This window comes from Amborella trichopoda, chromosome 13 (genome assembly GCF_054954075.1).
Source record: "Amborella trichopoda isolate Santa Cruz 75 chromosome 13, AtrichopodaSantaCruz75HAP2 v2.0, whole genome shotgun sequence".
Classification (NCBI taxonomy): domain Eukaryota; kingdom Viridiplantae; phylum Streptophyta; class Magnoliopsida; order Amborellales; family Amborellaceae; genus Amborella; species Amborella trichopoda.
The window spans coordinates 45379098-45399493 of NC_142348.1; the positions used below are offsets into that span (position 1 = coordinate 45379098).

A 20396-nucleotide genomic window follows, 5' to 3' on the forward strand; every position below is an offset into this window, starting at 1 on the left:
AATAAAATATTAATTTCAATATAAAACAAACATGAGAACATTTCCTAAGGGAGTAAATCTCATGAAATAAACCATAGTATCATAATAAATTCAAACATCAAAGATAATGGCAAAGAGATGTATAAAATAGGAAAAGATACTCAAGGAATATGCATAATAACATGCTATCAATTGCTCTTGGCCATGCTGTTCCCTGAGAGAACACTGGGAAGAAAAATGAGAAAAAAATCATCAACCAATAAACATCATGAACATCATTAAATGATATGGGTAGTTAATTAATGATCCTTAGCAGTTATAGAAGAAAACTGGGTACCATGATCATATTCACAGGATATCTATTCATCTAGTGCAAAGGGAGGGGAAAGCAATAGGGAATGATGCTGGAAATATAACATGGCTTACGAGCGAGAATGCCCCAAATAATCCACACTCATAAAACTTGGATATTGGAAAAGAAAACACTAACAACCAATAGACAATTTGGCAATAAGAAAAATCACATTACCAAATAATAAATCAGTTCGACATAGTACAGGCCAATAGGGGGAAGTTAATTTCATTCTTTGGTTAAGATATAGAGCTTTGTTCTTGATCTCCTCTTTTCCAGTATAACTATAAAAGCTCCATTCATTCTACCAGAGAACAAAGGAGAGAAGCAGGGACACTATGGATTTCTGCCCATAAGGAAACCAAAGAGTCAAGTGTCAAAACATGGGACTGACCCCAAAAAGGAACTCAGACAGAAGCATTAAAAACAATGAAATTCTAAATCTATAACGAAATGGGAGAGAGATTCAGACTGCAGGACTCTAGAGATGGCTATGATTTCTAAAGGGGATTGCTATTGGCACTGAGGCTTTTGCTATCTGCAGTCTGCACCCATGTACAAGGATAGGAATTGTAGCAAGCCAAGATTTGATTTTTTATTTTTGAGGAAGCAAGAAATGATATTCCGGAACTCAAATTTCTGGTTATCAGCACATCTTGTACTCGATGTGCGAACCGCAAGAAGACTACAAAAAGGAAATAGTTAGGTCCTAGAACCCAGAATTAGTACATTATGCTCCCATTGGGCAATATCCATCTCTCAGTTTCCATGCCTAATTATAAAATGTTAGGGAGTCAAGGAATGATTGAAAATGCTCTTGGAACCATAATTACCGGAATTCACCTACATAGAGTTAATTCCGCTCTGGAATGCCAATCCCACACTCCAAGATAGGGGGCTTTGTCCCTCTAATTCTTAAATTTTGGAATCTTGTTCCTTCCTATTAGGGATCGAGGTCCTGAATCATGGGATCCAGATTCTCCTAGCATTTTAGTATGATATAATATAGCAAAATGGTATAGTACAGTAGCAATTAGGATAGCAATATAGTATAGTCTAGCGGGGTGGCACACTACAGTAGTATATACTATAGTATGGCTGCATATAGTATATAGTTCTATACAATAGAGTTAAATACAGTAGCATATAGATAATATAGTTGGTAGAATTTGGTATATACAATATAGCATAATATTGTCATATATTTCATTGTATAGTAGTGCAGTATATAACTATATTTTATACTACAAGATATTGTTAAGTGATCTAGCGGCCCCAATGTTTAACAATGTATAATGTTTGCATTGCCTTTTACTACACCTGGCATAGCTTTTGCCAAGAGTAAACTGAGTAGATATTCCAGTAACTAGGTCACGAGTATGGAATGCAGTCTATAGGGTCCTAAGATATCTCAAAGGAACCATAGAATATGGCCTAATTATGTGGGCGAGCCCATTGTATTAGAAGGATATAGCAATGCACATTGGCTTATAGATATTGATGAATCCATGTCCACTAGTTGATGGATCCTGGTGGGGTGGTCGTTGCATGGGGCTCCAAGAAAAAAAAAAATTTAATGAAGTTAACTGACCAAGCACAAGACTTGTATCTCCAAATCCACGATGGAATCAAAGTTAATTGCCTTAAAAGCCGCTAGTAAAGAAGCTGAGTGGCTAAGGAACTTGTTGGCAGATGTCCACCTATTCAAGGGCCCATGTATGCAGTTTTAATACGTTGTGATTGTGAATCTGCAGTATACTAACCGAAAAGTAAGATTTATTATGGAAAATCCAGATATATTCGTTTGAGACATAGTCAGTTCAGACTTAAGATTAAAGACGGAGACATATTAGCACTCCATGTACGATCAAACCAGAACTTGGTAAATCCATGAACAAAAGCCCTTACAAAGGACCAATGATTCAAAAAGCGGACTGCCCAGCGCCTAGGCGGCCCGCCTAGGAGGTCCCAAAGGCCTGGGCGCATCGCCAAGGCCTAGGTGGCCAATTTGGGCGGTCAATCCCTGGGCGGCCGCCTAGGTAGTACGGAACCCGCCTAGGCGGCCACCTAGCGCCCAGCCTTGGGCGACCGCCTAGGGCCTGCGCCCCACCCAGGGGCAAAAAACTAATCCGTGAGGCCATTTTACTCCTTTTTTTTGTTTTTAAGGCCCAAAAATTAGGGTTTTAGGTTCATTTGAAACCTAAACCTTGTTTGAGCCAAATTTAGAGAGAGAAAACCACTAAAAAACTAGATTGTGGTGAATTTTTTAAGAACGAAGGGTTATTCAAAGTTATCCAAAATTGATTAAAACATCACCCATTGGTATTATATTTACTTTTTGATGTTTTGAAAAGTTATTAGGGGATGTTTTAGAAGATTTTAAATATTTAGACACATCTTTGAGGTGGAAGTTTGAAGATTGCGCAATCAAACTCAAAATAAGTGATTTTTTTTATTGCTTTAGTAATTTGTATTATTTTTTAGATGTCTTCTTCGGGATCTAATAGGAGTGGTGATCCCAGTTGGAAATATGGCTATAACTCAGATCCTAATGATAAAATGGCATAAGATGCAATTTTTGTGAAAAGAATACAAAAAGGGGCATAAACCAATTCAAGAAACATCTTGTCGGTATCAAGGGTGACGTTACCCCATGTAAAAAAACTCCTGATGCTGTTAAAGAGGAAATAAAGAATTTTATGAACTTGGTGAAAATGAAAAAAGATGAGAGATTTGCCTCTATAGCAAAGATTAGGTCTGGGGTTCGAGTCAATTTTGATGATGATGATAGTGATGAGGAAAGGATTGGGGAGCGATGTCAAGAGGTCGAGCAATCCATTATTAGGGGAAAGGGGAAGGGAGTTGTAATTGCTTTTGGTTCTCGGACTAAGAAGCCTCGGGTTAGAGGCCCTATGTACAGTTTCTTACCTCGGCCTAACCCTAAGATTACAGGAGAGAAAACAAAAAAGCAAACCACCATTGAAAATAGAACCAAAAAGGAAGAGAGACATAGAGCTGCGTATTATTTGGCTACATGGTTTTATGAGGCGGGCATTCCCTTCAATACCGCTCGCTTGAGCAGCTTTTATGTTGCAGTAGAGGCAATTGGCCAATTTGGCCCTGGGCTGAAACCCCCAACCCCATACGAGCTTTCAGAGCCTTTTTTAAAAAAGGCAGTGAGTGCCACGAAGGAAGCTATACAACTTAAGAACGATGCATGGGCTCAGTATGGGGTTTCTCTTATGATTGATGCTTGGAGTGATAGGAAGAGAAGAAGTCAAATGAATTTGCTTGTGAATTGTCCAGTAGGGATTGTTTTTTTGAGGTCTATTGATGCCTCTAATCATATCCAAGATGCCCATTACATATTTCAAGTGATAGAGAAGGGAATCATGGAGGTTGGGGAGCACCTTATTGTACAGGTTGTCACAGACAATGCTGCTCCTAATGTTGCTGCATCTAATTTGTTGCACATAGCTTATCCTAGAATCTTTTGGACACCATGTGCAGCACATTGTATAGACCTCATGCTTGAGGCTCTTGGCAGTTTAACCGAGACATCAAGTGCAATGAAGAAGGCCAAGTATGTTACGAATTTCATTTATAGCCACCATATCACCCTCAGCATGATGCGTACCTTTACAAAGAAGAAAGAGATTGTGAGGCCTGGGTCACGAGATTTGCGACCTGATACTTATGCCTAGATAGCATACATTCGAGGAGAGTGCAGTTGAGGCAAATGTTTACCTCGAATGAGTGGAGAGCATGCAAGTAGTCTAAGGCTCATGTTGGGAAGAAGGTGAGAGATAATAATTCTTTCTAAGGCTTTTTGGCGAGGGGTGAAGGACGTTCTTAAGGTATTTTTTCCTAGTCCTTCGCATGGTTGATAGTGACAAGCCTTCTATGGGCCATATATATGATACTATGGAGAAATGCAACAGAGAGATAGCCAAAAATTTCAATGATGAAGAAACCCGCTATAAGCCTGTTTGGGAGATTATTGATAAGAAGTGGGATAAGCAGCTATATCAGCCATTGTATGCAGCTAGTTATTTTTTTAACCCAGCTTTGTTTTATATTGACAAGGATATACAAACAAATGACACAATTATGGATGGATTTAATAAGTGTGTAGAGGTGCTAGTCCCTGATCTTGAAATGCAGGATATTATATGCGCTGATGAGCTGATAAATTACAAGTAGTCATTAAAGTTTTTTGGGAGTCCAATGGCGATGAGGCAAAGGACCAAAATTAATCCAGGTATTAAATATTATTATAGTAATAATATTCTTAAGTTCATTTGTTCAAGTAATCAAGTATGTCTATTATTTGTTTATGATTTTTTTATTTCTTTGCAGCCCATTGGTGGAGCCAACATGGCCACAGTTCTCCAAATTTACAAAAGTTGGCCATTCGGATCTTAAACCTAACCACTTCTTCGTCCGGTTGTGAGCGCAATTGGAGTAATTTTGAAGGAGTAAGGTCATAAGGGTAATTTGTATAATTTTATAAATAATACATGAACCATAGATATTAGATTTTAATTAGTTCACTTTCATTTTATTTTGTTAGGTTCATACAAAGAAAAAGAACAGGCGTGAATCAAAGAAGCTCAATGACCTCGTCTATGTCAAGTACAATCGATTCTTGAAGGACAAATTTGCTAATAGAGACCCCGTCAGATCAAAAAATAGGACAATGTTATAGAGTGGTTAGTTGATAATGATGAGGTCGAGGGGCATGAAAGATTGACATGAAAAATGGTAATGGATGCTTTAGGGATATCAGCTGACCCTCCCAGGGCCACTAGAGCTTATGCACAGAGAACAAGGGTGGAGGAAGAGGAGAAGAAGAGGCAGAATCACAAAAGACAGAGAAAGACAAGCCGCAATATGTCGAGGAGGGTGACGACTCCGTCGACTCCAATGAATATGATGCCAATGCAGCTGACCCAAGATTTTCTGATGATGAATGAATGTTGATTGTTGAATAATTATTAAACTTTGTTACTTTGAAGTTTGAACTTTAATTGAAGTATTGTGTATTGAACATTTGAACCATTGAAGATTCTTTTGAGTCTTCAAGTATTTTTTTCATAGTTTTATAATTTGGTTGGTTGGCATATTTTAAGTTTTAATTTGATATGGATTATGGAGTATGAACTGACTTATGGATTATGGTTATGCTTATGGAATGTGTGCTAAATGCTAATATGCAGTATAATTTGAATATAACTGATAGTCTGATACTCGAATAACTGCAGAATCCTTATTTGGATTCAACTAGACCGCCCAGGTTCTGGGTGCCCGCCTAGGCGCTGGGCGGCCTGGACCCCCCAATCCGCCTAGGACCCACCTAGCGCTTTTTGAAACACTGCAAAGGACCAAATCCAAAAGACAATTAAAGGAATGGAATTGAGACCCACATGTAAAACACCACAGAGTGATGAGCATCTACCTAAAGATAACATCTCAAGTAAAAGGTTCAAAGAGAAACAAATCACTTATGTGATATCTAATGTATGTATGTACCACTATTTCTTAATGGAAATTTATAAATTTCTTCTCCATCCTTAGCTGTGTGGTACTTGTAATCAATGGAGAGGTAAAGCTTTGCTGTTAATGAACCAATTTTGTCAAATGATATGAGATTAAGCTTTGTTCTTAATGAATCTATATGATCAGATGATGTAAAACCTAAGCTCACCTATTGACTGTGGAAGTGGATGCCACTTCCACTGCTAAGCGGGGTTTCTCTTAAGTGGACATGATAACCAGGAATAATGCAGAGCCTTTATTTTCGAGGCCTTTTAAAAAATCACAAATATTTTTTGAAGGGTAATGTGTGGGATGTGGCCGGCTATCAATGATTGACATAGTTCAAGGTTCGTCCACTCCTATTAGGCATTCCATATAATACTAAATAGAGCTCCAAGTCTAACAAATTCCTTCACTTTATGCATTATGTTACCTGATTTTGAAGAGCGAGAAAAAAGTTTTTTCGTCCAGTTGTTAACAAGCACGAATTGTTATATTTTGTGTAATTTGTATTTCTTTAAACAATTTTTTAGATTTTCATGTTTTGTTTGAGATAATTTCTCATAAAAGGGAATTGTGTGATGTGCATGCATGTGTGTGTCAATGAGAGCAAAGTAACAACATTGTTGTACGCGTCATACCATATTTTGCCTAATTGTCATCATGTTTATTTTATTGTGGCCCTTGTAGTTCTTGTAGACCATGATATGTTTATTAAAAAATTAGAAGTTCATTGCAATGAACTTAAGTTTGCTGAGAACAAACTTGGAAGTTCACCACGAGCAAACTTGCCAAGTTCACTGCAAGGGAATGGCAAGTTCGCTCCCTAATAAACTTTGAGGAGGCTCCTCTTGGCTTCCCCTTTTTTGGTGATGCCATGTGTCACCCTCTTAGGAAAGTAATACATGAACTTTGAAATTTATTTTTGGGAGTTCACTCCCTTCTTATTCATGGTGATGAACTAGGTGCTATCTTTCGGGGTGGCATGAGTCCTTTATATATATATATATATCAAGGTTCAAAATTGCAGATGCTGCCACCCAGGAGGTTAAGGGTCTGAGCCACCTAGGTAGGCACCCAGACACAAAGGCGGCCTAGATACAAAGGTGGCCTGGATGATCCCTGTTTTTTCCAATCTAAGTTGCACTTCAAGACATTTATCAAACTGATTTACAATTGACGAAAGGAGTGCAATAAATTAATATAGCTACTCATTGTTACTCTTACATGCAAAAAAGTCAATCCTTCCATTTTTTAGTTTACAATAAATTAATATAGCTACTCATGGTTCTTGTTACATGTAAAATGATTTTTCGACAAGTGGCACAAAAAGTCTAATCCTTCTATATATTAAAGGTGCGGTTTCTATAACGATGCAACCTTAAACAATCCAATTAAGGCGCACCTTAAAATTTTATCATAAAATGTAATTTTGTTATAAAAAATTCTTATTATTATCTTAAAATCTATTTTCATACCTAATTAGAAAATTTTAAATTCCAAAAATGGTTAAAATCAAGTAGATCTATAAATATATGAAAATCTTGAAAATGGACGATCTAGATAATGTGTTGCAAGATGCACTATTTTCGAGGACTAAAAAAAAAAAAAAATTTCATATTCATATATCTCAATGTCGAGATGATCGATTAGAGGATTTATTCAACAATAAAACAACATTTCCGATAGATTTTTGAGGTGCATCTGTGATTCTACATTTTAAGGTTGCAACCTTATATAAAGTTTTCCCATATATTAATTAAAACTGAATTAATACTAGTTTTTGGTTTACCAATAAATTAATATAGCTACTCATAGTTTCTATTACATGCAAAAAGCTTTTTCGACAAGTCACATAAAAAGTCTAATCCTTCCATATATTAATTAAAACTAAATTAATACTATTTTTTGGTTTACCAATAAATTAATATAGGTACTAATGGTTATTGTTACATGCAAAAAGCTTTTTCGACAAGTGCATAAAAAGTCTAATCCTTCCATATATTAATTACAAATGAATTAATACTATTTTTTAGTTTGGTATTAATTTAGCTAAATGAAGGTGCAAGTCAAGGCAGTGCCTAGGCTCCTGCATTTTACGCCGCCTAGGCGGGTGCCTTGAGCACCAAAGCGGGTGCCTAGAGCATGCCGCCTTGCCCAAAATCAGACGCTTTGAAAAAAAAAAAAAAAAACCACCTAGGCAGCAAGGCGGTCGAATATTCGTTCACTGATATATATGTGTGTGTGTGTGGGCTTGTTGACAATCCCTCTAACATACAAAGGTTAATGTTAAAATCATTACTTTTTGTTAACAATTATTTTAAGGAAAAATATACAATAAGACCATCTATCTTTGGTACAAGGTTGTTACAATTAATCTTGACCACTGGATGTGCAATTAGGTGGTTGCATATATTCCATTGACCAAGCTCAAACTTCAAAAGAAATTTTCTCGAACTTTGTGGCACACCCATGCTATCAGATTTCATATCATATGGTTGTAAGTAATTGTGACCTCCTTGTATCAAAGGTAAATGGTCTCATTGTATACAATCCCTAACTTTAATGGGTAACTTAATTATTACCTCAGGGTAAATTTTAAATTTTTACAAAAGTACAATAGTATTTTGGAAGTTAGTATCCTAGAACTTTATTGGTAGAATACCCTTGTCCTTTAGTACAAATTTCAATTTTACACCTTATAAAGATGACAAAATATCCATCTTTTAGTGATATTTACACATATACCCTTACTAGATGAGTAAGATATCACAAAAATAATGTGCAACTTGGAGTTTCTAACAACACTTCTGATTGGGCTAGTTGTATCCTGGGAGTATGCTCAGAATACTTCTCTAAGTGGGGGACATTTAACACTTCAAAGAAAGCGAGACCATCTCGTGCCCCGGGTCCCTTGTAATTCCCATTTTATTATTTTTTAATCTCTTCTCCTTAAACTTTGAAACCAGACCTAAATCCTCAAGTTTTATCAGCATTAAAGAGTATGTTTTAAATGCTTACTGAAAACTAACTTCGGTCAAGGGAAGATTTTTCTGAAATTTTATAGTACAAAGAAGAAAAAAACTAACTCATTCACCAAGAGGAACAAGGTCATTTTGGTCGTTAATTTTTTAAGTGCATTATGTTTTCTTTCTTTCTTTCTTTGGTGTGCCATTGTCAAGCGCACCCATCTCCAAAATTTCAAGTCAATAAGGATTTATGTAAATAAATAAATAAAAACAACTAAAAATGAAACAATGCACATACAAATCAAACATCTAGATTTGGGAGATTGAATCTGCGGCATTGGGCCTATATTTTTCCATAAGCTGACGGCTCAGAAACATATTTCCTCATACATACATACATACCTACATAAATACAAACATACATACATACATACATACATACATACAAACATATGTAGGTGTGTGCGTCCATACATACATACTGTGAGAGAGATAGAGAGAGAGAGAGAGAGAGAATTGTCATAAATAGAGTAGTGGCTCCTTAGGTTATAATGGTTACTATTGCACACTAAAACTCAAGGTTCAATCTCATGCTGGCCTACCTAAAAGAAGACAATTTTTCATTTTTGAAAACAAGGTATGCCAGGCCAAGCCCAGCTCGTGACCCTTAGTGATGGACCTAGGCCCTTCATTCATACTTAGCCCATGCCTGGCCCACTTGCAGCCTTAGATATTAATATCTTGAAGGGAAAACAAGGGGCTAGCGAATTTTGACTGTATTTAGAGATGTAGAAAAGGCCACATCATCTTACAATTGAGACGCTAACAAAACTCGGAGTGAAGAGGCATAACATTAGGATTTGAGTGAGAAAGATCTACGAGGAAAGTAAGGGAATATTTTGGAGCAAACTGAATGACAAAAAAGTTAATGGTTTCGTGGCCCCAGTCAAGCACGGAGTCTTTTTCTAGGGACTCCTCGCATGTGAAACCTGTCCCTATTGGTGGTCCCACTGATCGTGCCTTTGTTAATTCCTTCGGTCATGTGCTTGATGAAGCCCCCACCGAGACTCGCCAGTTGATGTACCTCTTGAGTGTCAGGGGGTACATTATGGATTTTCGCTTGAGCAATGACAAGAAGCTCGAGGCTTATTACCCCCACAGGTTCGCCTGACAGCATGGGCTTGATCAGGGGTGTTCATATCCCATGCTTTTTGAAAAGCGGCACAGGAAAGAGGGGACCTCAAGGAGTGAGGACACACTTGGCAAGAGGCATGAAGCATGGAAAGACAGTCATATGAGGGTGACTGGTTCCACTTGCCTTGATTTCACTGGTGTGAACAAATTTGTTGTTCCATACTATGGTCGCATTGGTCATGCTACTGAGGCTCATTGGCGTTGGTGGAATTGTACCAACCGGTCATACTGGTTAGCACCTTACCCTTGGAACGAGGACAATCTTGCTCAGAAGTGTAAGACAAAGCATGCGAAGAACTTTGCCCCACCTAGCTTTTTGAAGATCTTCGAACTTGACTACGCCCTAGACTGGAGGAGGCAAATCAATATTCCTCAGGTGGAAGCAGCTGATGAAGCCTCACACCCCGTTCTTTCTCTTGAGGGTGAGACTAAGTTCCTCTTCGACCGTCTCTGCTCTATCTTTGAGTGTGACAAGGGTCGTGTTTTTCGTGGGGCCGAAGGTCAACCCACATAGGATTTAAATGCTTTGATAGCAGTGGCCCTCATTCCACTCCAATCGCCACCAATCCTTATGATTGCCATGATAAGGAGGCCACTGCTAGGAAGGAGAGGAAGAAGGGAGTCTTAGAAGACTCTGAACGTGAGTCCATCCCTGAACCTGCGGTTTTACGGAAGAGTGTTCAATTGAGGAAGCAAAGCTCAACCAGTTTTTCTTGCCCTAAGTGCGACCTATCACATTCAGCCTGCCCCGGGTACAACTCGTGATTTACCTCTAAAGTCTCCAAAGCCTGCCAAGCGTGCGAAGCGCGTGGTGTCTCCAAGTCCGCCCACTTTAGCAGAGGCAGCTTCTTTAGCCCATGAGGTGTCAGCACCCATTTCCAAGCCAGTCACAGCTCTGTCAGTTCCTTTGTGCCATGTCACCTTCGATTTGAGCTTTCGCTAGAGAGAGTAGTCCTGCTCCCAGGGTGGAAGCAGCCCATGTTATTGATGCGACAGCTGATGACATTGTGAATGATGCCCCGAATGAGGGCATGCTTGTTTCTTTTGAGATTGATGACGTGCCAGCACAATCTCCGGCTCACTTGTTATCTAGGCTTGTGAGCTTTGAGTGCCCAGGTGTTGAGGGCTTGTAAGCTTTGAGAGCCCAGGTGTTGAGGAGGTAAGCGGCTTAAACAAAGCCGCGAAGTTTGCCGATGATGTTTGTTCGGAGGATGCTGATGCAGCCGAGGTGCTGGCTTCCTTAGCATTTGACATTGAGTCACAATCCGAGCCCGATGTGCCCTTGGATGCAGATCTTACCATCGTGGGATCTGAGCCGGTGGTCGCCGGCAAAGGTTACTTCTGCCCGGGGATCTTTGGTATCCGATCCCCCAGTGGATGCGAGATCCGACATGATGATTGGGTTGCTGCGGGCTGGCCTTCAGCAGTTGAGAGGGTGCCCTCTTCCTGATCTTGAGAAGGGGATTGCTGACCTTCGTGGGTGTGCAACGAAGAGAGCCGTTTTTGCATTTTCCAAGGTCTTTTAGATAACTTGGCATGGTGGAGGGTGGAGGCCACGAGGAGCGAGTCTGAACTGCAGGAGCTGAGCGGTGCCAGGCTGACTTTCGTGGAGGAGACATTTGCTCAACACCATCGATTGATAGTCGACTATGCACGCGAGGAAACTGCCATTATTGCTCAACAAACCAATCTCAAGGCCCATGGCTTTGCCCATGTAACTGAGCTAAGGGTCATGGGGACAGATATGTCGAGGATGCATGCTCATTAAGATGAGTTGAGAGCAGAATTGACTCGGAGGCAAGAGGAAAGCAAGGTTGGGTTTGAAAGGTTGAAGAAGTTTAGTGCTGATACGAAAGAGGCAGATGCATCAGTGGAGCGGCTTACCACAACTGCAGATGACATCAAAGAGCATGTGAAAGCGGCCTCCAAGCATTCTGAGGTGATGATTGCAAAGATCCATGAGGCCCTTGATAACTTTTAAGGGTGCGATGAAATACCTAAATCAGGAGAGATGGCATCATGCTAGTAGATGAATGTTCCCAACAAATCCAGAAAGGTGTCAATAAAAGCCAAGTTAAAGAATGATGTCAAGATGATGGTTAATGTGAGACTTCAAAATGAAGAAAACAAAATCAATGAAATTAAGGGGAATGATACTTAGATCGGTTTGGATGAACCCAAATATGCTATTTTTTGGATGATGAGCAAATAAAAACTTCTCAAGGGCTTAGATGCATTGGTATACAGCGAGCTGTTTTGGACATAAATTTAAAAAGCTATCAATTTTATGAAAAAATAAGCAATTAGAATATTTATATATGAATCAAATTTTTTGAGCTCTCTAGGTTTTTGGATTCAACCTATCGAGCCCCATCTCTCTCACAGCCCTTCCTTTCTCAAGGCCCTCCAACACCTCTATCATGCTCATGCAACTCTACTGCCCATCTCTCTCTTCCAATTTTAACTTGCCCCATCACCTCTCATTCCCCTGCAATTCTAGACCTCTCTCCTACAACAAGCAAATCCCTCTCCCAATCTCTCGACCCAAAAGCCCCAGAATTAAGATCTAACCCAGAAAATTTGGCTTCAGACTTGGAAGCCTGTTTCCTGCCAAAATTCTCAATACAAAACCTCAATGCACACTCCAGGTCAAGATCCTGGTCATTTCAATCCAAAATCTCACCTGAAAACCTCCACTCTAATCCAACTTCCCTCCAATTTTGACCAGAATTCTCATCAAAAGACCTCTAAAACCCATTCAGCGCTATATCTTCCGGTTTTCTGGCCCCGGGAAACACATGAACCCCTTAAAATGCAAATATCTCTTAAAAGCAGCTCTGCAAATAAGTGGCAAAGCACAGGCCTAGGCAGAACACTCCGCACAGTGGACTCTCCCATTTTTAGAAACCAAACTAGTGCATCATCTAGTGAAGGGGCAATAGGGTTCGGAAAACTACAAAGCTTACAAATTGAGCTATGGCTGATTCTATAGAGAGATTCAGGAGAAGGGAAGCAATATTATCGCAGTGGTGTTTGAGGGGTTTATAGTGGCTGCAAAAAGATTCCAGCCATCTTTGATCCAAGCAAAGCAATTGCATAGTTTCTCTCAAAAGAATAACCAGAAGAGAGGATTACAAGGTCGGCCATGGAGGATTCAGAGATGCGGGCAGAGGAATTCTGCCGGCCATTTCGGAGAAGTCACTGGCAAAACTATTTTTCTAGCCAGTTAGGGATTATTATCCTACTTTGTTGTCGCAAAATGCAGAGTAAAATTCAGTTAGATGCTTTCTTCCAAAACCCCCAGAGTTGAGCGCTCTCCCCATTAGAGAAAGAAATCTCCACGGAGACAGGAAAGGTTCTCGATGGGGCAGGGAAGGTTACCAACAGAGAGAGAGAGAAAACGAGAGCCAGACAGCTTTGTAAAAGTAGAAAAAAAAAATTCAATTATTTCTAATGAGCATTTATCTCAAATATATATGTATGGCATTTAAATATTGGGAACCATAAATAATGAACATGCTAAAGGCCAATTTATAGCTCATTAAAATTCTAAACTGGGATCTTCTATCTAAAGTGGCAGACCCCCCAAAATTATGGTTCGCAATTTGGGAGCACATACACGCTCCCATTTTCATGGGAATGTGGTCCTTAGCCTTTTAGGAACTTGTTGCCATACAGTCGTTAAAGGAACATTCCCTGTCTCTCTTCTTTAACTGACCGCACTATGGCAACTACAAAATGCATCACTAGGCAAATTTTGGGTTTCAAAGAAGTGGAAATGATTCTCATTCTAGACCAAATTTTAATGGGCATTTGAGCATCAAAGTAACTGTTAAAATATTAGATGGACACAATTCCTTAGTGGAAATGATTCTCATTCTCAACGAGGGGCATTTCCGCCCCAGGGTGGGGCAAGCCCTGGGCGCTGGGCGCCCGCCTAGGCGGGTTCCTGGGCGCCTAGGCCAGCGCCCAGGGATATCCAGCCTAATTTGGCTGCCTAGGCCTAGGCAATGCGCCCAGGACTTCTGGACCGCCTAGGCGACCGCCCAGGCATTGGGCAGTCTGCTTTTTAAATCACTGCTATCTCTTAATATAAAGTAATTGTTTCTCATTTCATATTTGAATGTTGGGAATCCATAAGAAATCGGACTTTAGTGGAAACTACAATATACTTGTTTTTCCTTTTTCAAGACATTGTCATGTTCCGGCTTGCTACTTCTTTATCATGACAAGGATTATTAGCAAATTGTTTTCGAGTTTTGGACTTTGTTGCCCCTTTACACAATGAAAATGTGTCAAATTCCACAATGTGATGACTCGGCAACTTTTTGATATGTTTTTTATGATTTTTTTGTGGAATACATGTCTTTATATATAACAATATGAAACTAGGAATAATATTTTCTGAAGTTTATGTAACGCCCCCACACAAGCACACACTCAGGTATGCATGACTCACGCATATGCACACACACACACACGTGCACGCACACACGCACACACACAAACATTCACAGACACACATATTATATAGGTGCTCCCTAGAGATGACCCCTCGTCCCAAACCCCAGGCCCATTCCCGCAAACCGGTACCTAAGTTCCAAACTCTATCACCAAAGAAGAAAAAAAGCATTTCCATGATACTTTAAAATATGGAAGTTCTTCTTAAATGAACCCAAAAAGAAAACATTTTAGATCAATATATCCATATTTCGCAGGCATATCAAGTAACTACACTGAAAAATAATAAAATCTATTTACCTGTATCCCAATGTTCGTATGAACATTTTAAGGAGTTCCACAGGTGTGCATTGTTTCCTGTAACTATCTGCAAGCAGTCTTAAGATCTGGCTTAATTTACAAATGTGGCAGCTAAGAAACTGTGAAAGAACCTCCAATGAGTTACTCGATGCCCCTTCGAAACCAATGCTGACCAATATACGAGATAGAGCTTGTTGAAGCAGATGAGATGCTTCCTCCTCACACATGGATCTCCTGTTCTTTCCCCTATATTTGCTTCTCCCAATCCCCATATTAAAGTACTCAGCCCTCATGCCAAATCTTTCAATCATTGCTGGATTCCTGCATATACCCTGGGGCAAATTATCAAGAATCCCACAAAATTCTATATTCTGATTTTCTTCAGGCTTGTTAGTGGAGGGGACTGCACTATCAGGCACACAGTTAGATGGAAACATGAGTTCTGGGAAGAAATCTGATTCCTCTCCCATCAAGTCATTCATTTCCAAGTTTGAACTTGTGTGGAACCCATGAGACCCATTTTCCTTGACTGGATTGGCAAAACCCATTCCCTGATCATCAAATATTTTTCGCCTTTTATTGTGTTTCTCGAGAAGTTTGAGGTACAAAGACATTCCCTCTGGTGTCCTTTTAAATGTTTCTCGCTCACTAAATGGAATTCTTTGTTGGGAAATACGCCATGCTATCCATTTTGATCTTCTTTCTCTATAACTTTCAACAGATTGGCTATACCATGTCTCACGCAAATCCCCATTTTGGGATCTGAAGGACATATCTTCAATATCAGACTCGTTGCTTTTTGGCCCTGCACTTGAAGCTCTATCAAATGCAAATTCAACCACCTTGCCAGTAGTGGATGATAATTTAGATTGGGTTTTCTGCATGAATGCCAAACATGGGTGTCAATTACAGAGACTTCCATGTCCATGCTACTGAATCCCAACCAACAGACATCGTAGTGTGAAATATAAACATGGAAAATATCCTGAGGCTTCCTACTTGTAGGAAAAATAGTGCATTATGAACTGAACTAGAACTATTACAGGTTTTTTTTTTTTTTGGATAGGTTAGTGATTGGTTCAAGCCCAGGATTCGGAGTTGCCATTGACAACTGAACCATTCTATTTATACTGAAAAAAGGTCAGTTCTAAAGTTTCACTACAAATTTGCAAATAATATTTTTAAGAACAATTAATGCAGAAAGCTAAGCTACACAAGTAATCAGTTTTCTCCACAATAGACACAAAAGGACATGAAGATGGGCATAAGATAGTCTACAAGTTCTACATGCTGTTTCATTTGTTACTGCTCTAAGATCCAGGTCCTGTTATATATTCATCCTTTTTAGAGTTTGATCATATTAAGGGTTTCCATATTACATGTGCCACGCTGTTCAGTGTGTTATATGTACTATTAGTCATCTGTTGTTAACAAAGGATGGCAGATGTCAACTCTTTCTCTGCTTATAATAATCATCATCATCTAAGCCTTATCCCAACTATTTGGGGTCAGCTAGACAAATCCTGTTTCTCTACTTATAATACTTACAAAAAAAATAAAAAGTTGTGTGTTCAATTGACATGAGCTGAATATCAGTTGACAACGGCTTTCCCTTGTAGACAATGAAATAGCAAATGGCAAACGGACCAAACTGAAATGTATGGCACAGCTATAAAGGTACCATGACATACTTTCTCTTATATTATAATTTCCTTAAATAAAAAGTCAAGACTCAATTAGATTAAATAAGACCTAGTCCAGTAAAGCTGCTTTATAGAATGGGTGCTACTTGATGACCATCTTTCCAAGCACAAATATTAATCAACACTTTTTTCTTTTTTCTTGTTTTTTGATTGTTAGAATATTGACCAACATTCAGGAATATCTCAAGGAAAATATTTGGAATATTCGAACACTTATGGGCCTCCCTCCACCCCAACATGCACTCCTTCTTCGAGGAGATCCACAAAAGAGGGGCCATCAACAGAGCCATGAATGCCACCTTCATTGCCCTAGTTCCCAAAGTAGAAGGCGCTGATGAATTTAAAGATTCTAGACCTATCAGTTTAATCAACAGCTCCTACAAGATCCTGTCCAAGGTCCTCGCCTCTAGGAGCAAGAAGGTCCTCGGCTGGGTCATCTCCTCTAACCAAGGGACATTTGTGAAGGACCTCCAGATTCTCGAAGGGGCCTTAATGGCTCACGAATGTATCAACTTCAAAACTCTCTCCAAAATCCCCCATCTAATTATCAAACTAAACAGGGAGAAAGCCTACAACCACATTGATTAGGTCATTCTTGATGAAACTCTCCTAAGGATGGGTTTCAGCCCCCATTGAGGACCTAAATCCACGGCTGTATCTCCAACCCGTACTTCTCAGTTCTCATAAACAGCTTCCCCAAAGATTTCTTACCTTTATCCAGAGGCATAAGACAAGGGGGCCCCCTCTCCCCATTTCTGTTTGCCATAGTACCCAAAGTCTTTAGCAGATCAGTGGCTAGGTTGTATCAACACAGCCTCCTCAAGGGGTTCAAAATAGGCAATCAAGGTCCCATGATATCCCACTTGCAATACGCCAATGACACCACCTCTTTGTGGAGCATTTGCGCCACAGGTTGACTCCCTCCTTTTCCTTAAATGCTTTGAACTAGCCACTGTCTTCAGAGTAAACATGGCCAAATCCAAAATGATTGGAGTCTCCCTAGAGCCCCAAGCCACCCAACACTTTGCAGGTAGGTGGGGCTGCAACCTAGATGCTTTGCCATCCTCCTACCTACCCCTGCCCCTCTGTTTAGGTAAACCCAAACTGAGTCAATGGGGACCCATCATTAACAAATTTGACTATAAATTAGCAGTTGAAAAGGAAGATTCCTCTCTTCGGCTAGTAGGATCAACCTCAGCAAGGCGACCCTCCACAATGTCCCCATCTATCAGATGTTGCTCTTTCACATGTCCGCCTCAATGCCTCCCGGCTTGAGCAACTAAAGAGGTACTTCCTCTGGCTGGTGATGGGGAATCGAAAAAGTACCATCTAACCTCCTGCGATAAAGTCTGTCTTCCTAAATCTCGTGGAGATTCGGGGATTCGCAGCCTGAAAATGAACAGCCAAACCTTCCTGGGCAAGTCGTGGTGGCGCCTAACAACCAAAGATGTTGTTCCATGGCAACTAGTCCAGCACCACAAATACTACCACCCGAACTCTACTAGTTGGCTGCCCCTTTGCCACACTAATAGCTCCTCCTTAGGAGCCTGTCAATCCATGCTCCGCTGCCATATCCATTTCAAAGCAAATATCCAGTTCCACCTTAGGAGCCGTAACAGAGTCAAATTCTAGTCAAACCTCTGGATAGGGCACTCCCCTCAAAGGGATTGTTATCCTAACCTCCACCTCTTGGCAAGAAACAGCAATGCATCAGTCACCAATATTTTTTAATCATTGGGTCCCTCGAGGATCTAGAACTCCATTTAGGAGGCCCTTAGTAGACTGGGAGCTGGACGACTTTCTTGAGCTCTCCTCCCATCTAACTACAACGTGCCCCCCCACACAGGGCGAAGATAAGATCATTTGGTCCCCTGCCACTTGAAGCAGGTTTTCCCTCTCCTCCTTTTATCGCATACTCCGTACCCCCTAGACCCTTCCAATCCCACCCCCTTCCATAACCATTAAAGCTTGGCTCCCTTTCATTCACCCCAAAATTCAAGTGTTCAATTGGCTAGCCATCTCAGAGAGAGCCCTGAACATTGATCAACTACAAAGAAAGGGACTACCATAGCTACCTGAATCAATTTAGGAATCGGAAGCGCGGAATCGCCACCAGTTACAAGATTCCTGTTTTGGAATCAACATCCATACAAAAGGAAACGTGGGGGACAACATTCCTATTTTTAGGAATGAAAATTCAACCAAAATAGAATCGAGATCCCTACATAGATGGAATCGAGATTCCTAGCTCCTTGGAATTGAGTTCCGACCTAGTTGGAATCGACCAATATGGAAGTCAAGATTCCTTCATTTAGTGAATTGAGATTCCTTCATTTATGGAATCGACACTCCTATATATTTGGAACTGAGAGAGAATTGAGTGGGAAGCAATACATGTCTCAATGACAATCATTTACCGACATGCCATACATGCACGTTTACATTATTTGTATTATATTATTTCTAACATCTTGGAGTTGCAATCTCTCCACTAGAAGATCAATACAATGCATACTTAAAAAATTAAGTAGAGAACATGGACCACCATTTTGGTTTCCATTGGTCATTTCATGCGTAAAAAAGATGACTACAATTTGCAGCATGAGATTGTGTGTTAGCTCGAATAGTTTGATTTCTTGATAACTTCTAAACATCACTTCTCATAAAATTCACAGGATCTTCTGTGGACAAAAGACCTCTCTCGAAGACCTGAGAGAACTTATCAGAACGATGGTTATCTTTTGGGGTAAGAACTATAGGCGCCTCAGGCACTTCTCCCACACGGACTTCCATCTCCTGGAAAAACCTTACTCTTCCTAAGGCCCTCTTGTGTCCCTTGAGCCCCCCTCTTGAGAACCCCAGATTCAGGACAATCTAAACTAAACTTCTACGGTCTCTTGCTTGGCAAACCAGGTCCAGCAAGCATTAGGGGTATCATCAGAGGCAACAAAGGCTATTCCCTCTTCTCCTTCTCCATGCTGATTCCACCACAATGGAAGCCCTCACCCTACTCAAAGGTCCTAGAAATTTCAATCCTCTTTGGAGCCCGATAATGCTAGAAGGAGAATCCAAAAATGTCAATTCTTGGGCCTCGTGTGCCATTGCCTGTTCCTAGAGATTAGCATAGATTTTTGATGAAATTTACGATATTTCCAGGCCTATGCACATCTTATGAACTCATAAATGGCACGAGGCCAACTCCAATACAAACGCTCTCACTAAGGAAGGCACGACTCGGGCGGAAGGTTAGGGAACCCTTCGACACCTTTTGAGCTCTTGGTTCCCCCGGTTTCTCTAATTGGTTTTTTGCCCATTGTATAGCATTTTTTGCAGCTGCCACCCTCTCAATGGTTTCTATATAGAGCTCCCACTTTGTGGGTAGCTTATTTTTGCAACTTGTACACTTCCTATACTTAATACAGTTGTTAACACGTTCCACTAAACAAAACCATCATCATCATCATCATCGAAGCCTTTTCTCAACTAGTTGGAGTTGGCTACACGAATCTTGATCCGTCATTCTGCTCTATTAAGAGTCATACCCTCGATGAGGCCATAAGTCCCCATATCTTTTCTTACTACTTCCAACCATGTAGGTCTGCGCCACACATGGCCAGCCCTCCTAAGTCTACTTTTACTCTCATCTTATTGCCATTGGCGCCACACCTAAATTTTCCTGAATTTATTCATTTTGAATTATATCCTTTCTTGTCTTGCCACTCATCCATCTCAACATCCGCATCTCAACTACAATCATTCTATGGGTATGTTGTTTCTTAACCGCCCAACATTCCACCCCATAAAGTAAAGCTGGTCTTACAGTTGTCTTATAGAACTTGTACTTTAGTTTCATTGGTATGTGGCGGTCACATAAAACTTTGGTTGCACATCTGCACTTCG

At 40.2% G+C, this 20396-nt stretch overlaps 1 protein-coding gene and 1 long non-coding RNA gene across 2 annotated transcripts in view; both read right to left on the minus strand.

The window, feature by feature from the left end:
* The window catches only part of LOC18442625 (transcription initiation factor TFIID subunit), a 47040-nt gene that overhangs the window by 10738 nt on the left and 15906 nt on the right, over positions 1-20396 (minus strand). Inside the window, exon 3 of the mRNA XM_088855866.1 lies at positions 14794-15671. Coding sequence (XP_088711992.1) covers positions 14794-15671 — 878 coding nt within the window. The remainder of the gene's footprint in view (positions 1-14793; positions 15672-20396) is intronic.
* Positions 9373-12029, minus strand: LOC148779259 (uncharacterized). The gene is made up of 2 exons (XR_016047584.1): positions 10803-12029; positions 9373-10690 (listed from the first exon to the last, which is right to left on the minus strand). It is a non-coding gene; the product is annotated as an uncharacterized LOC148779259 (long non-coding RNA).